We start from the raw sequence: 20,512 nt of genomic DNA, 5'->3' as shown, positions 1-20,512 counted from the left end.
CCATTTCCTTGGCAGGGCAAGAAACTCTCATTCACTGTCTTCCCAGGTCTCAGGTCCCAGCCCATCCCTCCCCCTACCACAGAAGTATCCCATAATCTGCAACCTTCTGGAAATAAGTGCATATGCTGGGATCACCAGAGCTTCCAGAATTCCTGCCGTCCCTGCTTGCACACTGTGAAATAACCACATATGCACCATGGCCAGGTTTTGATATGTATTTTTATTTCCCTGCAGTTTTCACTTATCAAGAACAAGTAACAGGGAAAGTTGTCTGAACTAGTGCATAAACAAACATTCGGAAACACCACTACACGTATCTAATGTACAAGAACCGTATAAAAAAAGTCACTAAAACACTACACTACGAAGGTGTCCAACGCTTACAGTCAGACTTTTTCCAACCCGTTACTTGCCTTGTAGCCACAGGAAAACTCTCCAAAATTGAAAAGACAATCTTGCCACAACCCTCCCTCCCCCCCCACCACCTGGGATGGCTCGATAGCTAGACATCCAATAATGAATTATTGCAATGATATAGAATGCAATACATACCTGGTAAAATATCCTTTATGTGGTGTGGTACAGTTTGAAAGCCGGTTAAAATAAGCAGTCTTCGGATAAAATGGCATCAAGGTGAAAATTTTCTCTGATCTGCACAATTGGAGATGTGCCAGATGCATAATTTTCCTAGTCAGGTTTTTTTTTTTCCTCTCCTGTGTAATTATTTTTTATAAACTGGTATTATAAATAGAAATATACATTCAAAATATATGGAAAAGTGAGTTACTACATTAAATTTGCATGTATCGATCCATCCCTTTCCCCTGCACAGTAATAGAAAATACTATTTTGCCTTGAACTTCATATTTGACAGTGAAATGCCACTAAAGTATTTACCAAAAAGTCCATCTAGTCAAATTGTGAAACAAAATGAACCAAGTGAAAACTTTACATTTCCTTTAGAAAAAAATTACAAGAATTTTGTTTCCTAGCTATGAATCTTTAACTTTTTTTTTTAGACACAAAGTTGCATTTATTTGTACAAGATACAAAATGTAAACATGGCAAAATAAATAGTTTAAACAAGTGATGCAGGATCCCATGTCATGCTCATGATCCCATTAAAGAATTATTTTTTAATCCATTCAGTTGCAAATTCAAGTGCAAAAGCATGATGATGAATATCTACTATTCAAGTAACAGAAATAATATTGATGATACAAATAAACTATTTTACAAGGTAGTGATTTTCCCAATTTTACAAAATTTACATTATATATCGACTTAATACACGATATAATTGGAGTCCATTCAGGTCTAGCTCAGTTCTCTGTGATCCACAGAGTGCTGTGTTTGCATTCAGTTGGAATAGAAAGGAGCACACCATGAGCACAGCTGGGGACACTGCTTGGAGGTTATGTCACTTCCATGGCCACTGTGGTCTCTGCGATGCCGTTCAAGCCCAGGCGCTCTGGTTCATGGTTCTCTCTGCAAGCGAAGCAGATCCCACAGTTACAGCCACAACAGGACATTTCCTCACACAGTTTTTAGTAATTTCTTTCGTATTTTCATACAGCTGTTACCTGGACCAGGGAGAAATCTTAGTAACACACTGCAAACATTATTTAAAAGTAAATCCTGGCATTCAACAACTGCTGTTACTCAACAGTGCAGTCCCTTCTGCAAGATTACTGCATTTCACTGTCCATTTCCAGCCTAAGTTATGGATAAAATTACTAAAAGCTCTCCTGAAGGAACAAAGTCAAGATATGATAATTCAGTATCAGTTATTCCGTTAATAACCCAAGTGTTGTTGTAATTCCCCCCATTCTGCTTTAGCACTAATTTTTTACTCATTTACTAATACCCATGTTTTTACTTTTCCAAATCACAAACATGACTTTGTTTTTTGAATATCATATAATCCAGCAGAGACTTGGAACAAAGCCCAAATATTGCCATTTTCAGAAAAATCTGCCAACTGCAAAGCTGCTGCCATTCCTATGAAACATCATCTAAGTATCCTGAAATAACAGTGCTGTTCAATGAATAAGTATCTTAAAGGTTGGACTTGATCTTAAAGGTCTTTTCCAACCTAAACAATTATGAATTATGATTTTATATGAAAGATGCAGGCTGTCACTTTTCTGGTTTGTGTTCTACATAAATATGTAATACATATATCCATATGTAAATATAAAAATATGTGTGCCAGCCTTTACCTTCCAATATTGGTACACAATGATTTAGAGGGAACATGAGGAGAGTTTGACAGAATCTACCTGAAAGTGCTGCATGAGAAGGGATAGAAGGGACAAATGAAATGGCTAAAATTCAAGCAGAGCAGAAGTTGACCATAACTACTGGTGCCTAAAGGCAGTGCACATTATTTGAGGGGTTAATTTGCAAAATCAGCTCTTGTGGCTTGCCATGGCCACACTGAAGGTGCTGAGCAGCTTCTTAGAGGTGGAACAGATTCCCTCTAGTGCAGAGTTGGGCATGACTATGGAGAGGACACAGCCTGAAGCTGCACCATGGGAGGTCTGGGTGGGACACAAAAGGAATTTCTTCATGGAAAGGGTTGTCAAGCACTGAAACCGCCCAGGGAGGTGGGGGAGTCACTGCTGAGGTGAGGATGGGTCCCAGGCCGGACACTGATTTTGGCGATTCCAACCCAAACGATTCTGCGATTCCAACCACAAGTGGGAGCTGCTGCAGCCCTGTCCCCACTCACCTTGCTATACTGCTGATGGCACTGCTGGGAGTTACCTTTGGCACTCTGTCCATGCTGGCAGCAACTGTGGCAAGTTTTAAGGCTGTTGGCGAGGGCGCTGAAGTCCGTGTATTGATATGAACATTGACTGGAGACACAACACTGACGTTGTTGAGGTGCACCGCGCTCGGCAGGCAGGAATTGTTCATGGGGAGAGGCTGAGGGCTGCTCGTGCACAAGGCTGGGATTAAGTGGTTTGTGGTGCTGTGGCCAACTGTCCTTACGAGCTGTACAGTTGAGATCCCTGGGCTGGATGATAAAGCCATGTTGGTGGAGTACAAAGTTCTGGAGGTTCCTGGTACATGGAATAAATGGCGGGTGTTAAAATTGTGACATTTTGTAGATGAAAAGCCAAAGATTAAGCTCAAGGGCAATGCTTTTTGAGTGTGTATGACATTAATGTCTGGATTTTACAGATTCGCAAGATGGAAAAATTCAGAAGTGGCAGCATGGCACACTCCCACGCGCGTGATCTTCCACCCTCAAAGCACTGCCCTCTTGGGTATGAACTCAGACAATTACACAGATCTCTCTCTCTATCCTGGAACCGCTCCAGTTTATTGATTTTATTCAGTCGTATTTTTTCTCCCTTTATTCATTTCATATTATCATTAACCCAGCCTGGCAGAAGGTCTATAAAACTAATCACATCATTAGCTGCGAAAGCAACAAATTACTTTAAAAGCCTCTTCTTCATCCCGTCAGCCCAAATCTCATTTGCCTCTTGGCATCGTGGAGAAGGCACCAGCACAACCAGCACCAGAGGAGGAGGGCTGGGAGGGGGCACTGAATGCCAATGGCTGCACTTTTTGGGACAAATCCTAAATGCAGTGAAACCTGAGGCTCACAGTGATGTCAGAAGAATTGCCAGTAGAGGTTGGTTAGTACGTTTTTGGCTGAACACACAAGTGAGGTAACAACCAAATAATGCATCAACTTTTCCACTTCCTTCTCTAAGTACTTAAAGTTTTAAGCAGCTGATTTATTCTTTCATTACAAACTCACACTGGTTTAAAATGCTATCATTTAGACTTTTGATCAGAACACGTCATTAGAGGACAAAGACTACCAGAGGAAAGCAAACAATGCTCTTCCAAGGTAAAGAGCACTTGGTAGTTTCATATCCATTTTAACAACATATACTGAATCTCAGGCACCAGGTGGGATTCTTGGGGCTGTCCTGTACAGGGCAAGGAGCTGGACTTTTATGATCCTTGTGGGTCCTTTCCAACTCAGGATATTCCATGATTCAAACCATTGCTCCAAAGTACTTCAGGGAACAATACTTAAAACGATCACAACTAACACATTTCTTTTTGTTGTTGTTTATTAATATTTAGAAATCAGCAATAAGATCAGTTGATAATTAAGACCAGTTGATACTCTCAGCTCATTCCAGACCAGGATTTTTAAGGGCCCCTCACCTGAAGGCTGGACAACACCATTGATATTGTTGTGGCTGGTGTTCTGCTCCTTTGTTCCCTCGCTGCGCCCGGGGGCAGGGGCACTAACCACTGCAGAGGCAGCAAAGTGGGCACTGGCTGAATCCAGGGTTTTGGACATACAGTCAGAGGTGCTGGAGCCCTGCAGGAAGGGGAAAAGACGGTTCTCATAATTATTCAAGTACAAAATGAAATACACCTTAGGATTGCTACAGTGCACAAGCAAAGCACATAAATAAACACAGCTTCTACATGTGACCTAATGCACCACAACTCTGAACATTCCTGTGTTACCAGGCTGATGAAAAGTTGGAAATCTGTGTCCAAATGAGTGTTAAACAAGTGCTACCCAAGTACTTGTTTAACAAGTGCTACCAGGCCACGGCCAGTGCTACTCTCAGCACAACAAATCACTTTAGCGTGTGTTGCTTGGCTTGGAGAGAGAAAGGCTCCAGGGAGACCTTGGTGCTCCTTCCAGGGCCTAAAGTGGCTCCAAGAGAGCTGGAAGAGGGACTTTGGAAAAGCGATGCAGGGACAGGACACAGGGAATGGCTTCCCACTGCCAGAGGGCAGGGATGGATGGGAGATTGGGAAGGAATTGTTCCCTGGGAGGGTGGGCAGGCCCTGGCACAGGGTGCCCAGAGCAGCTGTGGCTGCCCCTGGATCCCTGGCAGTGTCCAAGGCCAGGCTGGGCATTGGGGCTTGGAGCAGCCTGGGACAGTGGGAGGTGTCCCTGCCCAGGGCAGGGGCTGGAATGAGCTTTAAGGGGATGATTTAAGGTCCTTTCCAACCCAAACCACACAGGATTCCCTACGATTGGAGCAGTTTCCTCTAAGAGGACAACCATGTCTTAAATCTCCTTCTCTGTTCTGCCTCAATGCTCTGCAGCTGCAAATCTCAGGGATGTTCAGTTTTTGTGGTACATCCATTCCCAGGGAGTGACTTGTGCCACAGAGTAACTGCCAGCACATTCTGGAATGCCACCCTGTTACTCCAGTTCCTACTGGAAAGACTCACCATTCTTACTGGAAAGAACATTAATTCTGCAATTCCAATTTATATTAACTAAGAAAATGACTTTGCACAGAAGCTTGAAGTGTTTTAAAGATCCAAAGTTCATTTGTTTTGTTTAAATATATTTGGCATCGTGTCTTTACACTTACAAAAAACGTCATCAGTATCTGCCAACACAGAATCTGATTAATTTAAGTAGAAAACACTGAGGGGAAGGGACAATCAGCACAAGCAATTAGATATAAAATGCTCCAAGTAATACACATTTTCCTAGTAACAAACAACAGCAACAGCTTTTATGTTTTTTGGGAAGAAGCTAACAGAAAACTAAGTGCAATGGAAAAGCATTCTTCCCTTGCAAAGGATTCCAGAGGAAAAATGGGATTCTTTCAGAAGCCAGAATATGCAAATATGCAAAGCTCTCTTTTTCCTCTCAGAGGTACCAATTTTTAGTGCTCACTGAACATCTGTTCATAATAGAACACATTACCTCAGAAGGTAATTTTAATAAAGTCTCTTCAGAGCACTCATAGACAGGAAGACAAAACCATTGAAAATAGAAAGAGCTGAGAGCACACACAGATATTTTTACACTGGTAACTCTGTGGATGCAGGTAACACATTCAGCTACAAAGTCTTACTCAACGTGTAAAATGGAGCCAACTTACTAAAAAAACCCTGAGCAAAGAGTTTTACATTCCCTCTAAAATGTCCCACATTTGCTGGGGTGTCCCACTTGGTGGTAAGAGATGAGCAGCACTGTAAACAAAAGGAAGTGTCAGGACATGGCAGGGTGGGAGCAGTACCTGTGCTTTCGGATGTGTCTGTTGGGAGGAATGCTGAGATTGCTGCTTCTGCTGCAGCTGGGCCAGCTGCTGCCTCTGCATCTGCACTAACTGCTGTTGGTGTGTCTGGAACTGCTCCTCTGTGATTCCCCCTGTGACTACAGGAAAGAAAGGAGCCACAGTTACACAGCCTGCACAAAACACACACATGGAGAAGGCAAGAGCGTGGCTAAGGTGGGTAACAAGCGGGTGAAGACAACAGAAATCACGTCAGATACACCCAAAATCTTCATATCTTATGTAAAGGAGAGGTCAAGCTGTGTTTGTTTGTTGTGTTCTTTCAATGAATCAATTTGTAACAAAAGAATTCAGAGCTTTTCATTGCTTTTAAGCAGTTTCTATCTTTGCTGGTTTTCTCTCCAGTAGCTTTAGGCAAAAGCTTAAGAGAAATGACTTTCCTGGCTTTCAGAAAAGCAGCACAGCCTAAAAATCAGAGCTGAGGAGAAAGAACCCTGGGCTGAGCTGGGCGTCTTCTTTGCCAGTTAACACTGGGAGCTGATTCCTGGACCATTTCCTTTCCTACAGTCCCTTACTGTCCCTTTCTCCAACACCAGAATGGATTCTGAGGGAAGCACACCACTGGCATGTGAGATTTTTCTCTGCCAATTATTGTTTGAAATGCAGTAAGAGTTTAGGGGTGCCACAGTAAGTTTATTTTTGAGAACCAGGTTAATGCCACCCCAGTAATCTCACAGGCCCAACACATGAAGGGAACGAAGTTAGAAAAGCTGGTTTTAATATTCGCCCCCTGAAGAACTGCACACTTGGTAAACTGGAAATACTGACAAGGGTTTCATGCTAAAACCTGAGCTGTGTGCAGGTAACCCAAGAGCTCTCTTGGGAGCAAGTAAAGAGAGAATTCACTTATCAGAAATTCCCATGAATTCATTTCAACACTTCATCCTCAACTCTGTTTTTCCAAGACTGAAGCTGTGCTGCACCTCAAACACCTGGTTTCTGCAGGAATATCCTCCTATCAAGAGCCACTGAGCTAACATTAAAACACAGTGATTCATTTTTCAGGGTTTGGCTCTTTCATTTACCACTTTTAGTACTCGTAGTTGTCCTGAAATTCCATTGTGGAAAAAATACCAGAATGAGGACTGTGACTGCTTAGAAATTAGTACTGAAACTTCTTTACTGCTTCATTTTTAAACCAGGTTTCAACCATGTTAGGAGAGCACTTAGAAGTCCAATTACTTAAAAGTTACTCCTTTTAAACTCTAGCAATATTAAGATTTCCAACCTAAGTTTATTTCACATTTACTTTGTTCCTCTTGCAGATTCTTACCTAGAATTTAACTCCAAGTTAAATCAGCTCAACCTGCTACATTCCCTCACAAAACACACGGCATTGCTGAAGGCAACAGTGCCAAGAACAGCATTATGGAATATTACATACATTTCTATTTTTAAGTTCTGAGGTAACAAATCCCAGAAAATGTGTTTTGTTTTATAGAAAGCTGTTTAAGAACAAGGTTAGATTTCATGTTTTCAATTTCCCTGCCTTCCCAGTTTGTCACAGACCACAGAGTCAAGGTTTACTCTTCTCCAGGATACAGGGAAGGTAACTCCAGAATTCAGTATTCCCTCACTCTGCCTTTATGTGCCTGAATTTCAGGTATTTATTCAGTCGGGCTGAGCTCAGCTGTTCACCTTGTTATAAACCAGCAAATGTTCATTAGCACATTAAGTATCATTTGCTTCTGCCAAATCAAACACCTGGAGGGTCCTAGAGAAAAAAAGAGCAAACTTTCACCGTGTCCCAAGGCAGCCTCTAAGGTCAGGGTTAAGAGCTCTGCAGCTTCAGGGGGGGTTTTACTTTATCTGAGCCTGACTGGGCTGAAAAACCGCACCACAACAGGGTAAAAAAAGTCACTTCAGCTTTCACTTGCATACTCCTCTCCTCCTTGGAAGGTTTGCATTACTATGTCACCTCTCTCAGGACTTGAAGGCTTTAATCAAAGATCATCTTGCAGGCTGCCCCAAAAGTGGCATTGCATTAATTACTCCTACATGGTATTTAAGGCTGGGGAAAAAATACCTCTAAAAAGTAAAAGTTTGTTCCACAAGCAAAATCCTTCAGCTGGGAATAGCATCTTGTGCAGTTGTGCTCTCTCTAGGGACATGCTTTTCCCATTTCCCATTTGCAACATGAGCAAGAGAGTAATTTAGCTCAAAAAATTGGTTCTTGAATCATGCACTAATTAGGTATTTTGAAGAAAAGTCTACTTGCATACTTTTAAAATTAAAAAATTCTGTTTGTACAATGCATTTGAGGAAATACCAGAGTTGCTTTACTAATACAGGGAAAAATGTAACACAGAGGTAATTCTACATATTCTTGTGCACCAAAAATCAAAGCCACTCCCCAGTCCTCTCTAAAACAAAATAACAAAAAAAATTAAAAATAATCAGTTTAAGTACTGCCACCGTTTCCTCTGGAGGGAACACCAAACCAGCTGTAAAATTAACTGATTTCAACAATTACTTCCCAAAGAGAATGACTTCAATAAATGCAGTGACAGTGCCTGTGCACTCTGGTCAGCCCTTCTAAAATGTATTCCCTATTTGCTAGTGAGAAAATCCAAGAGCCATGCCTCTTGCTGGTGCAGTTATTTGGGGAAGAATCCTGTTGTCTATTGTGTCTGATCCTGTTCCAGAATTGCAGGATCAAGTTTGTAATTTAAATCTATGACAAAAAAAAGTCCTCCCCAGCCAAAAATTTCATGCATAATGTAGTTCAACTGCTGAGGGATTTCCATTTAATTTAAATGTATTTCTCAGATGAATTCTAAAATTATACCACAACTTTATTACTATTCCTCCAAAAAGTGGCTTAGATCCATCAGATTTGGTTTTCTTCTTTTTTCAGCTATTTCTTTAACAGCTCTTGGTGTTTATCAGTAATCCCATCACACTGAACTGCCCCTTTCTGCTACAGCTGCGACTCCCCAGGCCTTCAAGTTCTTTCAAGAAATAATTACATAAAATATATAGTACATTCTATCTCTGCTCTTTTCATGCAGCAGGAAAATGCTCCTGTGCCAATCTTTTCATGGGAGAGAACAATCTGAAGGTTACAGTGACCACACTGAAAAGCTGTGGAAGTATTGGGCTGGAATAAATACTCTGTGCCTCTGTCAGAACAAGGCACATTACTGCAGATTAAATACCCATTCCTACAGCTTTGAGAGAAATGGAACATTCCACAACCACAGCAGTTACGGAATTCAGAGTCCATTCTATTAAATTATCTTGGTTTACAATACAGGATGGAGTACGGATATATTCAGGTGCTCACTGTTGTAGGAGATCTCATTTGCTGCATCTCAAATTTTTCAGATTTTTGGATTATCATCTCATTATGACTCCCTTATGATTATAAACAGGTGACAGTGTTAAATCTTGAGCCATTACAACTCTAGCTCGTGAAGCAAGTGATGCAAACACTGGTCAATTTAAGCTTAAACCAATCTTTTCATCACTGGATGCTTACAATATCAACATTTTTACCATTTTCAGACCTTTTCACACCTGCTCAGGGCACTCAGGAACTTCCTACATTTTTTTGAGTCAAAAAAGGAAACTGACAACAAAAATGAGCCACACCCACCCTCCCCAAGAAACCACCAGTTTTGTTTTGCATTCACAGCGAGCATTCTTCTACCCTTAAACAAGGTTAGACCAATTAGTGCCATTAAGACTCAATTAGACCTAAGCAATTCCTAATATGAGCAGAATCCCTGCTTTGAATAATGTTTGAATCCAGTACTTCAAACTCTAATGGCAGCAAAGCTGAAAGAAGAGCACTGTTTGTGGAAGTTTGCTCGTTTTAAGAAACAAAAAACAGTCACGTTGTATCTGTGGTTAGAAGATCTTATCAGTCCAATCACAAGGAAAACCCCCCAAATTCAGTATTTTCAATCCCAGAAGAAGCCAAATCCTTGCCTACCTGATATGCCGTTCTTGCTGGTGTTCAATAAAGCTACAGATGCTGCAGAGACTCTTTTATTATTCACAGTCTGCCCTGCTTTCCTTGAGGTACATTCTTCACTATCACTGTCCTGGAGATTGAGTAGCCTGGGCTGAAAACACTGCAGTCGACATGATCTGATATTGCTTAAGATTTCAGGAAGGGACAGTCTGTTTTCACAATGTTTATTGGAAGCATTGGTCCGTGAAAAATTAGAAAAAAAGTCTAAAGTCTGAGAAGAGCTTGAAAAACTGTTCAGCATTTCCGGGTCAATCTGCCTCAAGACAGGATCATGTTCTGTGGATATTCGGTCCATAATAACCCTGATTAAAGAGAGAGGAGGAAGAAAATCATTAGTTTCGTTATCTCTTTTTTAATACTTTTATCCTTTGAAGGCGAATGAAGAGTAAAAATAACCCAGCTGTACCTTCCACCCCTGCCAATCCTCCTCCTTGCAAATCCTATACATCTCCTTGGGATTGTAAGGGTTGTAAGGCAATGCCTGAACCTCAGTTTGTCCAATTCTGCCAGCTCTGGGCGTTCATACGAAGAATTCATTTGGTCCAAACGAGGCTGTGAAGAAAGAAAAGGTAATTTTATAGGCTCACTCAGAGGGTGCTTTGATTGGGGCACTGGTTATCATGCACAGGCTCCAGGACAGAACAAGTGGTTTAATGTTGAGTTAACCAAAACTCCAACGGCTTCAGTAGTTAAAAAATGAACTCTAACATTGAGGCTGTTAAATACTCTGCTTCTAACAGCAAGGGAGAAGTAGGAGAAAATGAAAATAGAAGTTTTCAGTCATCTCAACATCTTTTGGCAAAAGAATGAGCTCTCAGGCTTAGGGAAAAAAGAAAGGAGCATAAATTCTAAATAAGAGGGAAGCTTCAGCTTGGACCCTTCAGAGCCAAGCAGAAAAGGGGATGTTCTTGCAATTGCCTTTGGACTCACCAAAGCTTCAAAGCTTTGCTGGTGAGAGTGGGAACAGAAGAACTGCAACATTAACACTATACCAACCTAAACTAAAAGAAACCACCACTAAACCCAAGGGCACAGGCTTACAGCATAATACTGGCATCCTGCTCTTCTCCTGAAAGCACAAGGTCCATCAGGATCATTTTCTTCTTCTGCTTCTGACACTGGTGAGGGCACCTAGACCAGAAAACAACGTTATTGTCCCAACTGCCACCTTTGTATAATTGTATTTATTATAAAAGTTTATGTTTATATAACATGAACTGCCACATTTATGTATCGAAGCACAGCTAGGAAGGAGAACTCAGTTTATACAAAGAGCTTTAAAATCTATTCAGAGCTGGGAGAAGCCAGCCTGGCCAAATGGCAGGTAACTGAAATTTCTACCTTCTGTACACCGAGATTTTGGTGGTTACCTGTGGGAACTCATCCTCATCGGAGCTGTGGAAGTCGTACTGTTTGATATCGCTCTTGCTGAGCACAGGCAAGGGCTCAGCCAGGGGCTGAGGGGTCACCACACACTCCAGTTTGGGCTTCTTCAGGTACTTCTTCTTCTGACGGACAACATCGGACACCTCCTCCTTCAGAGAGGAGTGGTGAGGATGCTGTTGGAGAAGAACAAACAGAAAATGTTAAAAACTAAGGCATGAGAAGAGAAAACTCAATTACTTTAAGACGTGACTGCTTGTCTTCCAAAGGCTCTGGAAACATTTGAGACACATCCTGCAAAATGTACTGAACACATTAAACCCCACAACTTTGCCTCTGATTGTTTTTACAGGTATTTATTAATAAACAAAGAGCTCTCAAGCCATATGACTGCCTAAGAGGCTCCCCACTCTGCACTACACTCAGTATATCGTAATTGCAATTCCTCTTTCAATTATTTTCTGAGATCTCATTTTTCCACAGCACTTTCAATTTTCTGAACCGCTCAGACATGTTCAAAAGAAACAATTTAATTTGTTTCCTGTTTCTCACAGAGCTGACACTTTTGAACAGATGTGATGGTATTTGGGTTGGCTATTTAAGATTTTTCTCACACGAACCCTCTGCAGTGAGCAACTCCAACGATACTGAACTGTCCACTTGAACACAAATGTTATTAAACTTCAAAGCTCCCATTTGAAAAGATTATTTCACTTGCAAAATTCTCCATTTGAAGGAGAAGCCAGTGCAGTTTTAAAAAGTGTTTCAATTTACCCCGAATTAACACTCATCAATAACAGCCTGACTGAAGCTAACTCCACTAATGGAGCTCAGCTTGGGAATCAGAGGAGAAACACGAGCAATGCCAAAATTCCTGGAGAACCAGGCATTCAGGGGTTTGTATGGAATTCTGGGACCACTAGGTGTCGCAGGTGCTAAATACAAATTTCCAGAGCACTTCAACTCTCAGCCTCATCCCCAAGCATTTTAACTCCTAATATTTCAGGTTATTTTTTCAGAGACATGCTTGAATTTGAAGTATATCCAAAGGAATGATGATTCCAAAGGAATGATGATCCCACGAACAAGAGACTCACAGCAGGAAAAAAAAAAAAATCTCACCTTAACTTTACATTCTTGAACTTTGTGGTGGCTGCCATTATGGAGAGATGATGGAGTTGTGCCCATCTCTTTTTCGGGTCTATTCAGCTTCACTTCATTGAGGATTTCACCTCCATAATCACCCAAATGGTACCTGAAAAAAACAGGATCAAAACTACAGTACTGCATTTCCACTGGGAAATGTCTGAAAGACACAGACCATTGTCTTCCAACTGTCTACACAAATCCCTTCAATTTTAGCTTCTGAAGTTCCTGGTGCTACAATAAATAAATTTTAAGAGATGATTTCAAAGCCATTCAATGAAAATTTATAACCTTGGTTTTTATAATCTGGAATTTTACCTTTTCTCCACAACTTCCAACGTTAAATGCAACAGCTCCCGTTTTGTTTTCTCTCTCCTCTTAATCATCTCCAAAATTGTTATGGCTCTGCTAAACTCCCTCCTTAATTTCAACATCTTCTCATAAGATGCTTCATCGTTCTTTCGGTTCTGTTGAGAGATGAAACCAATCTTTAGTCAAAAGCAAAAGCCATGAGGCACAAACTGCAAAAATAAAGTTACATAATGCTGCTGCAAATGAGGCTCATGAGGACACTCCAAAGCAGCTTTTCCTAAAGCAAATCCTACTTGGCAAACAAAGCCAAGTTTAAGAGAAAACTGAGAAGAACTTTTCAGCCATTTTCCCCCATGTTTTGCCCAGATTCCAGACCAACCCAGTGCAAGTTTGTCAGAATTCAAGCCTACAACACTTTCCCCACCTTGATTCCACACACAGTAAGGCTGTACAAGTGCACAAAGCAAAATGCTGAATAATTACAGATTTCCTGGTTCAAATCATTCCATGCTACAAATACAAAACCTGGGAAATTGTTTCCCCTTTTCTCACAGAAAGGGAAGCTTCCAACCCAGCAGATTGTTTGCGTGCCAGGCTCTGAGATTCAGCTCAAAAAATGGATGGATGGTAAATTATCCCCTGCAAGATGCTGGATAGGGACCCAAATTATTCCTACCAAGGGAGACATTTAAAATTTCAAGCAGTAAAATCTGCCAAGTCACCTTTCTGGTCTGCATCTTCTCAGTTCTCCTCCGGAAGGCCACGTAGGGGTCGTTGTTGGTGGAGCCATCCCTCTTCTCCTGCTTGATCTGGGGGATGAGGGAGGGCCCCCGGCAGTTCTTGCGCTTCCTCACCCAGTAGTCATAGACAGCCTTGATCAGGTAGTCATCCTCATTTAGCAGCAGTTTCGCTTCCTGAAGGGTTACAAGCTGCAGGGGAACAGGGGAAAGGTGCACTTGGGATGGGGGTGCAGGGAAAGTCACCATACACTCACACCTCTTGTGCACTTCCTGGATAAGTTTCATTATTTTCTAGCACCAGAGTAAAGGGATGAAAAACCAGTGATGGAAATTGAAGCCACCAGTTGTTCTTCCCAAGTTAAATATAGAGTTCCCAATTTTTCGGAAGCAGCAGCAGCATCTCTTTCATCCAGTGGTCTAGAACTCCATCAATCTTTCATGAAGAAAAACACTGTTTGAAACAACTACAAGCACAGGATAGAAAGAACTTACTAGAATCTGCAGATCATGATTTGGGAATCGCTTTGACTACTTCTTCCCCCCCCCAAAAAAAAGCTTCTTATTGTTTGACCTTTATTAATGTGTAATTCTTTGCAGTTGAATGTTGATTCCCCTAGAAGTGAATTTACTTCTTAATTATTTTCCCCCAAAATGTTTACTTTGTCATAGAAAATGGCAATGCCCATCCCTGTTTGCTCCAGCTCAGAGACACAAAGCTGTTCACTAAGTTATTTCTTGTTCACTTGTTCACTAAGTTATTTCTAAACAGGTAATTTACAGGTAGTTCTACAGAGGTAATTTAAAGATAAAAATTAAATCTATGTTCAGCTTTTTATATGGAAATCAGACTCCAAATAAATGCAAGAACCATCAGTAAGTAGTACATTAGTTTAACAGGCTCATACCATCTTAAGCCCATTCATTAAATAAAAAGAAAATAGTATCTCTAGTATTACTTAGAAGGAAGTCAGACAGCACTTCATCTTTCCCATAATTTGCAAAATATCAACTGAACAACTTAATTTGCACTTTTGCAACATGTCAAAATTAAGTCTTGTCCCTACGTTAGGAGAAGCAAAAAAAGGAAACAACACATTTTGGAAAAAAAGGAAATCCTAAGTGTAACCATGGCTACTCTGGAAGTGTTAATTCCAGCCAGAGCAGAATAAAATTGCAATTTGCCATCTATGGCAGAATTAGAAAAGCACTGAACTGTTTTTAAAAGAAAGGAAAAAATACTGCTTGTAAATCATTGCCATTTTGTTTGTCTTTTGCTCCCTTTTTTCCATTAACGTATTTCTTAAAAAAAATAAAGCAAGTCTGCCTTGAGTGCACAGTTGGAAAAGTTACGCTGACCCCGCCGTGTGCTTGTGTTTGCTGGCAGATGCAGAGTCCTTGCATTCCCTGCTTAAATCAGGTTATCAGAATGCCCAGGGGCAACACCTGGAACCCCCTCCTTGGCAGGAAAGGCATTCCCAGCAGCATCCTTCAATATTCCAGAGATAAGGCATGCAAACTGGGAACTGGGAGGTAGCCCCAGGTGGCATCTGAGAGCACTCAAACCCCATCAGCCACTTCCCTTCCCAGGCTCCAATAACCTGCAAAAGTTGCTTTTATATATAGAGGAAAAAATCTGTATTCTTACAACACTTTATTTTTGAAGAGCATCTTTCAAATCTTAAATTTAACTTTATTACTTCAGCAATGCAAGATAAAACCAGCATAAGGAGGATGAATATTAATCATGAAAAGTGATCACCAGAATGGCTTGAACTGAAAGCCAAAACAAATCCACATTCAGCAAGTATCATCCAATGTATTCCCTATTTTTTCCCCTCATTCCCATTTTCTTAGCATAGTAAGAAATCTCTGCCTTTTTGAAGTTGCTCTAAGATGGAGAAAATACAATATTTTGGCCTTTTAACTGAACTAAATCATGTCAAGGAACTGAGGCAGAGCCATGGATCCCACAATGGATTTTTCACTCCCACAAAGCCTCACCTCACTGGGAAAGAATTCCACCTGTTTCAAACTTGACTTGCACAAACTGATCCCTTAGATGGAGTTTTGGAGTAATATTTTGGGCTGGAAGATCATTCTCCAGACACTGCCCTCCTGGAACACCTCAGGATCTGATTTAACACTGGTACATGGTTAATTCACTGTCTGTGCTTCTAACCCTCAAAAATCAAACACAGTCAATGTCCAGCAGAAACAAGTGTAACAAAATTTGGATTCTCATACATTTATAGCCATTTCTACACCTATTGATCACCACAAGCTTGTTCTATACCAACAGTGGTAAAACAAGTTGTAAGTTGTCCCTCTCTAACAACACTGTGGTCAGGAATTAAAATTTAAAATCAATCCCTGCAACCCCAAAAGCTCCTTGCCCACCTGTTTTATCTCAAGTTACCAATATCGAAACAAGAGACAGCAATGTGATTTCTGTGGGACTGCAGACTCAAACAAACACACTCCTCCTGTTAGCAGGAAATAAAACCAAGCATCCACCCAGAAACCACCCCCCAGAAAAGCAAAACCTCTCAGTGATTTCTTCACACCATACCTGACTAGAACTGGCTTTTTCGAGTCTGTCAACCATTATTTCAAACTGCAGTGGCTTGATTTCCATCTTTCTGTTCAGCCTGTTCAGTAGGGTCTCATCCTCAGAGTCCATATCATAATCTGGCTGTTCATTGTCCAGATTAAAGGCTGGAACACAAGAAATTGAAATGTTGGGTAAGTAACACACTCTGGACACCCATCTGCAAGCAGAAATCAAAAATGACTGATGAAATTCCAGACCAGCCCTTCTCTGCCAGAACACTTTTTTTGTGCTAACAGGTTTCCCACGTTACACACAGCAGTTACAAGTTGCTTGTCTCCAACTTCCAATATGAAAGGAATCCAAAAAGTTTCCTTTTAAGAGACTTGAAGGGCTGATAGGCACAGAAACTTTGAACTATCTTTGCAAAACAGGAGCAAAGATGCTTGATAGTACTGATATAATACAGCTCCTCCAGAACATCATGGTAAGATTATTAACAACTAAGGTAATTTTCAGTCAAATTGCAGACTTAGAAAAAAAGCATTTACACTGAAGTTCCAATATAACTTCAGTTGCCCATTTTTACACAGTACACCAAACCTAAAGTGTTAAAACATTTAATGGAGTAAACTTTTTCTTGCTTTATGTAACTGTAAAAATCCTAGACCAATGCTGTGGGAATTGTTACTTCTTCTCCAAAACCACCTCAGCTGCGGATGTAGAGCCTGACAATTCCTTCAGACTCTCCCAACAGTCAGTTCTCAACTTCTCAGCAAAGCTCATGTCCTTATTACTAATTGTGCTAATTAGTTTCCATACTTGACAAAGTTCCTGGTCGTACTAAAAGCAGAAGGAAGTTCTCATTCAGGTAACACAAAAGAAATACAATTTTACAACAGCTACAAGTAAATTGCATATGACAGTAAGAACTGTTAATAGAAACATTAATTGTACACCTAATAAAACCTTGAGGAGGTGACACACCAGGTGAACACTCCCAGTAATTCAATCAGCACTGGAATAACAGCAGCTAAGAGGTCTGATGAAATATATTCTGTTCTTAATAGACAAACAGCACTATCTCATCTCTGTGCTCTTAACTCATGGCTATACCAAGTGCTAATTTAAAAACCTCTGAGCTGCCCTGTGTGCTTTGAGAGCACCTTAAAACAAAAACTTGGGATACCAGGAGCAAAAGAAAACCACAAAACATCTTTAAAACAAATCCCAGTATTTTCTCCCCCACAGGCAGGTGGTAAGCAGTGCCTTTCCACATCCCAGCCTTGCCCAAGACCACCCTCTCTGTAATCCAGTGCAATAAATGAGCTAAACCACTACCAGTATTTATTTATTTATTTGCTCAGGCACAGAAACTCAGCCAGATGCAGCTGGGAAGGGCTAAAAAGCAGCGCCTCAGCATCTTCAGCTCAAGCTGCTGCCTCTCAGAGGAGACACTGCCCAACTGTACCAACTGTGACAACAGCACTTAGCCACAACAGTTCTCTGACCTACCACACACTGTAACAATTTATTTGAGCAGAAATTAATAACAGGCTGTAACTATGTGTCAAGAATTGCTGGCAATATTAACTCAGTAATACAAGTTGCATGGCAAGTTTATTTAAGACACTGTCACCGGGAACATGACCAAAAGCTCTACAACAATTAGCTGTGTATTAAACTGCAGCTTTCAACATCAGATCTGCCTCTCCAGTAGATCACTGCTCACATGTGGACTGAAATCCATTAAAGTCCACAAAAGGCACTGCTTGTTTGCCCTCAGGCAGATGTTGGTCTCACACCAGAAAGATGTCAACCTATTGCCTGTCAGTAGATAATTCAATAATCCCCTGTGGACAAAACGTTCCCAGCCAGTTTTTCCAAGCCAGAATATCAGTGAGCAGGTGATGTTGTTCACCTGTAAATTGTGAGCAGTGCCAGTAAACTTCCCTTCATTTCCACAATGGGAAAAGAAGAATCACTAAAAGGTCTTGAACCATCCACCTTCCAGAACAAAATCAGACAGGCTCAAGTAACAGGTGACCAGGAGACACCAAGTCCAGCAAAAAGAAAAAAAAAAAAAAGCCCAACCATTCCATCAAAAAGCATCTAAAACCACCAATCACCCTCAGGAACACACGATGGATATTAGTAATGGGTCTCCAAGAGGGAAGGCAGGTCACTGCACTGCCAGCACCTGAAGTGACCCCATGGTGCACCTCAGCTGGAAGCAGGGGGTCCTTCCCTCTCTCTGCTCAGTATTTTGATAAATATTCAAGATGATAAAAGGCATCCAACAGGCACTTGCCAGGATCACCACACATGAAACAAATCCAGTCTCATTTTCTTAACCAAACCCCCAGAATTCCTGCAAGAACAGCAGCAGCCCTTGTCACTCTTTTCATACCTGCCAGCAATGCTTTTCTGTTATCAGCAGTGTTCTATTTGCCATGACCTGTATTTATCAGTGTGGCTCCCTTTCAAATACAGGGGGTTTACATGGGGGGGGGGGGGGGGGTGCAGGTTAATGACACCCAAGGGATGGAAGCAGTACCTGCATTCTACCTGTTTCAGGGCAGACAGGATGGCCACAAACTCTTAGCAGCCTAGGGAGGTGTGAGAGCCTCAGGAAATGCAAGGCTACCTCTTCTCCTTTGGAGTTAACCAACCCCAAGCTGGCTTGTCACAGCTCTGGGACACCCATGGAAATGTCCTCCTCCCCTGATGTTCATTTACCACTCCTCAAAGCAAGCTTTCAGCAATATCCGTAATTACCAGTATTCTTCTTTTCCCAAGCTCTGAGTGAACTGAAATTGTTCCAGAAAAAGCCATTATTCACCCTGGAGCTGGCCTGCAGCATGGCAGCTCCCTGGCTTCCAAAGCTATCACAAGACCCAGGTGTTTATGTGCTGTGGACGGAGCCATCCATCACTCCCTCCGTCCGACCCCTGCCATGGCAGCTGAGGGAGCTGCTCCTGCAGGAGCTGCTGGAGAACCAGCCCCGTGTTCCAGCCCACAAGGACACCTCCTGCTAAATCCTGGGACTCAGCATGAATCCAGTGTTTCTCCTCCAGAACGTCTGCATTTCTACGGGGCACTGTTGGACAGGATCCCACCTGGAAAGTTTCCTCCAGGAATGCTCAGAACTTGCTGGTTTGCTCATTGCTATTGCAAACACAACATCCCAGTTCCCATCCTCTGCCACTCCACCCACTCCCAGCAGTACCTGCCAGAGGGATTTGCTTTTGTTTACTTGAGCTCCCCTAGGAACTGAGTTTGTACTAACTTACACAAATGCAATTTGTTTTTCAGTGAAGTTACACTGGACTGGGTTTAACTTAACCAAATGAACTAATTTCATTTAGCTAACTAAATTAAGGCTGCGGTTCCACATTCATTTGATGCTGCCACAGGCATGAGTTACCACTGAAACAAGCGGTTCCACTGCCTTCCCTCCCCAGCAAACCACGGCCCTGCCATCCTCTTGTGCCAACACCAGCAACCGGGGCCGCGCCAAGGCAGCAAACTCATAAATACAGAGGGTCACCTAACCAAAAAACGAAATACAAACTTTCTGTCAAAAACTTCACCTCTTAAGGATGGCTGGAGTTCATTCCCCACTTAAGGAACATTGTTCAATTGTTTCTGTGAGGGACGCTTGTTGTTTTCCATCCCCTTAGCTCTAATTCCAGGTCCTAGTGCACCAACTTAATCTCTTTGCTAATTATCAATAACTTAAAATGCATCTCCATGTTACTGATGCTACAAATACTCTTGGAAAACTATTAAGCATGCTGGAATAATTAGAATAGTTCAAGGTTTTTTCCTTACATTCAGCTCAACATCACCTGAGTTGGCGCAACTGAGATCAGCTAATACCTGGAACCTTGCTTATTCACAAATTCCAGGCTTTACAAAGAAATTAACTTTTCTCTGCTTGGAACCACTGATCTAAATAAAAGAAAGTAAAAAATATTAAAATCTTAGGCTACCAGAATGCCAGCAAAACATGATTTGCCAGAAATACTCACCAGTAAACATGAATTATAGTATGTGCCCTCCTGGTGTTTTACATCAGTTTACATAATCTGCCTGGCCAAAGTGGGTATTGTTGCTATTTGTGCTTTTAGCATTAAAACAGAATTTCTAAGCAGTTTATGGAGCATAAAGCTGCCTTGTATCACACCTACTCCATCCAGAATATGTGGGAAAAATTATCTTGGAGCAGTATCTGATATTTATCTTCAGCTCAAATACCTTCTGTAATTCTGTCCAGAAAGACTGTGAGTCTCAACAAGACAAAGAAAAT

General features: G+C 41.5%; 1 protein-coding gene across 2 annotated transcripts in view; it reads right to left on the bottom strand.

Annotated features, from left to right (window-relative positions):
• Positions 1 to 201: 201 nt before the first annotated feature.
• Positions 202 to 20,512, bottom strand: part of EPC2 (enhancer of polycomb homolog 2) — a 35,413-nt gene continuing 15,102 nt past the window's right edge. For both annotated transcript variants that reach the window (XM_032115196.1, XM_032115197.1), the window contains exons 3-14: positions 16,222 to 16,367; positions 13,635 to 13,841; positions 12,919 to 13,067; positions 12,577 to 12,709; positions 11,442 to 11,630; positions 11,113 to 11,202; positions 10,478 to 10,623; positions 10,030 to 10,373; positions 6,036 to 6,172; positions 4,198 to 4,357; positions 2,735 to 3,068; positions 202 to 1,488 (exon numbers count right to left, since the gene is read on the bottom strand). In XM_032115196.1, the coding sequence (XP_031971087.1) occupies positions 1,416 to 1,488; positions 2,735 to 3,068; positions 4,198 to 4,357; positions 6,036 to 6,172; positions 10,030 to 10,373; positions 10,478 to 10,623; positions 11,113 to 11,202; positions 11,442 to 11,630; positions 12,577 to 12,709; positions 12,919 to 13,067; positions 13,635 to 13,841; positions 16,222 to 16,367 (2,108 nt within the window). In that variant the 3' untranslated portion in view covers positions 202 to 1,415. The remainder of the gene's footprint in view (positions 1,489 to 2,734; positions 3,069 to 4,197; positions 4,358 to 6,035; positions 6,173 to 10,029; positions 10,374 to 10,477; positions 10,624 to 11,112; positions 11,203 to 11,441; positions 11,631 to 12,576; positions 12,710 to 12,918; positions 13,068 to 13,634; positions 13,842 to 16,221; positions 16,368 to 20,512) is intronic.

This window comes from Corvus moneduloides, chromosome 7 (genome assembly GCF_009650955.1).
Source record: "Corvus moneduloides isolate bCorMon1 chromosome 7, bCorMon1.pri, whole genome shotgun sequence".
NCBI lineage: Eukaryota > Metazoa > Chordata > Aves > Passeriformes > Corvidae > Corvus > Corvus moneduloides.
This window is presented reverse-complemented; position numbering and strand designations above follow the sequence as displayed.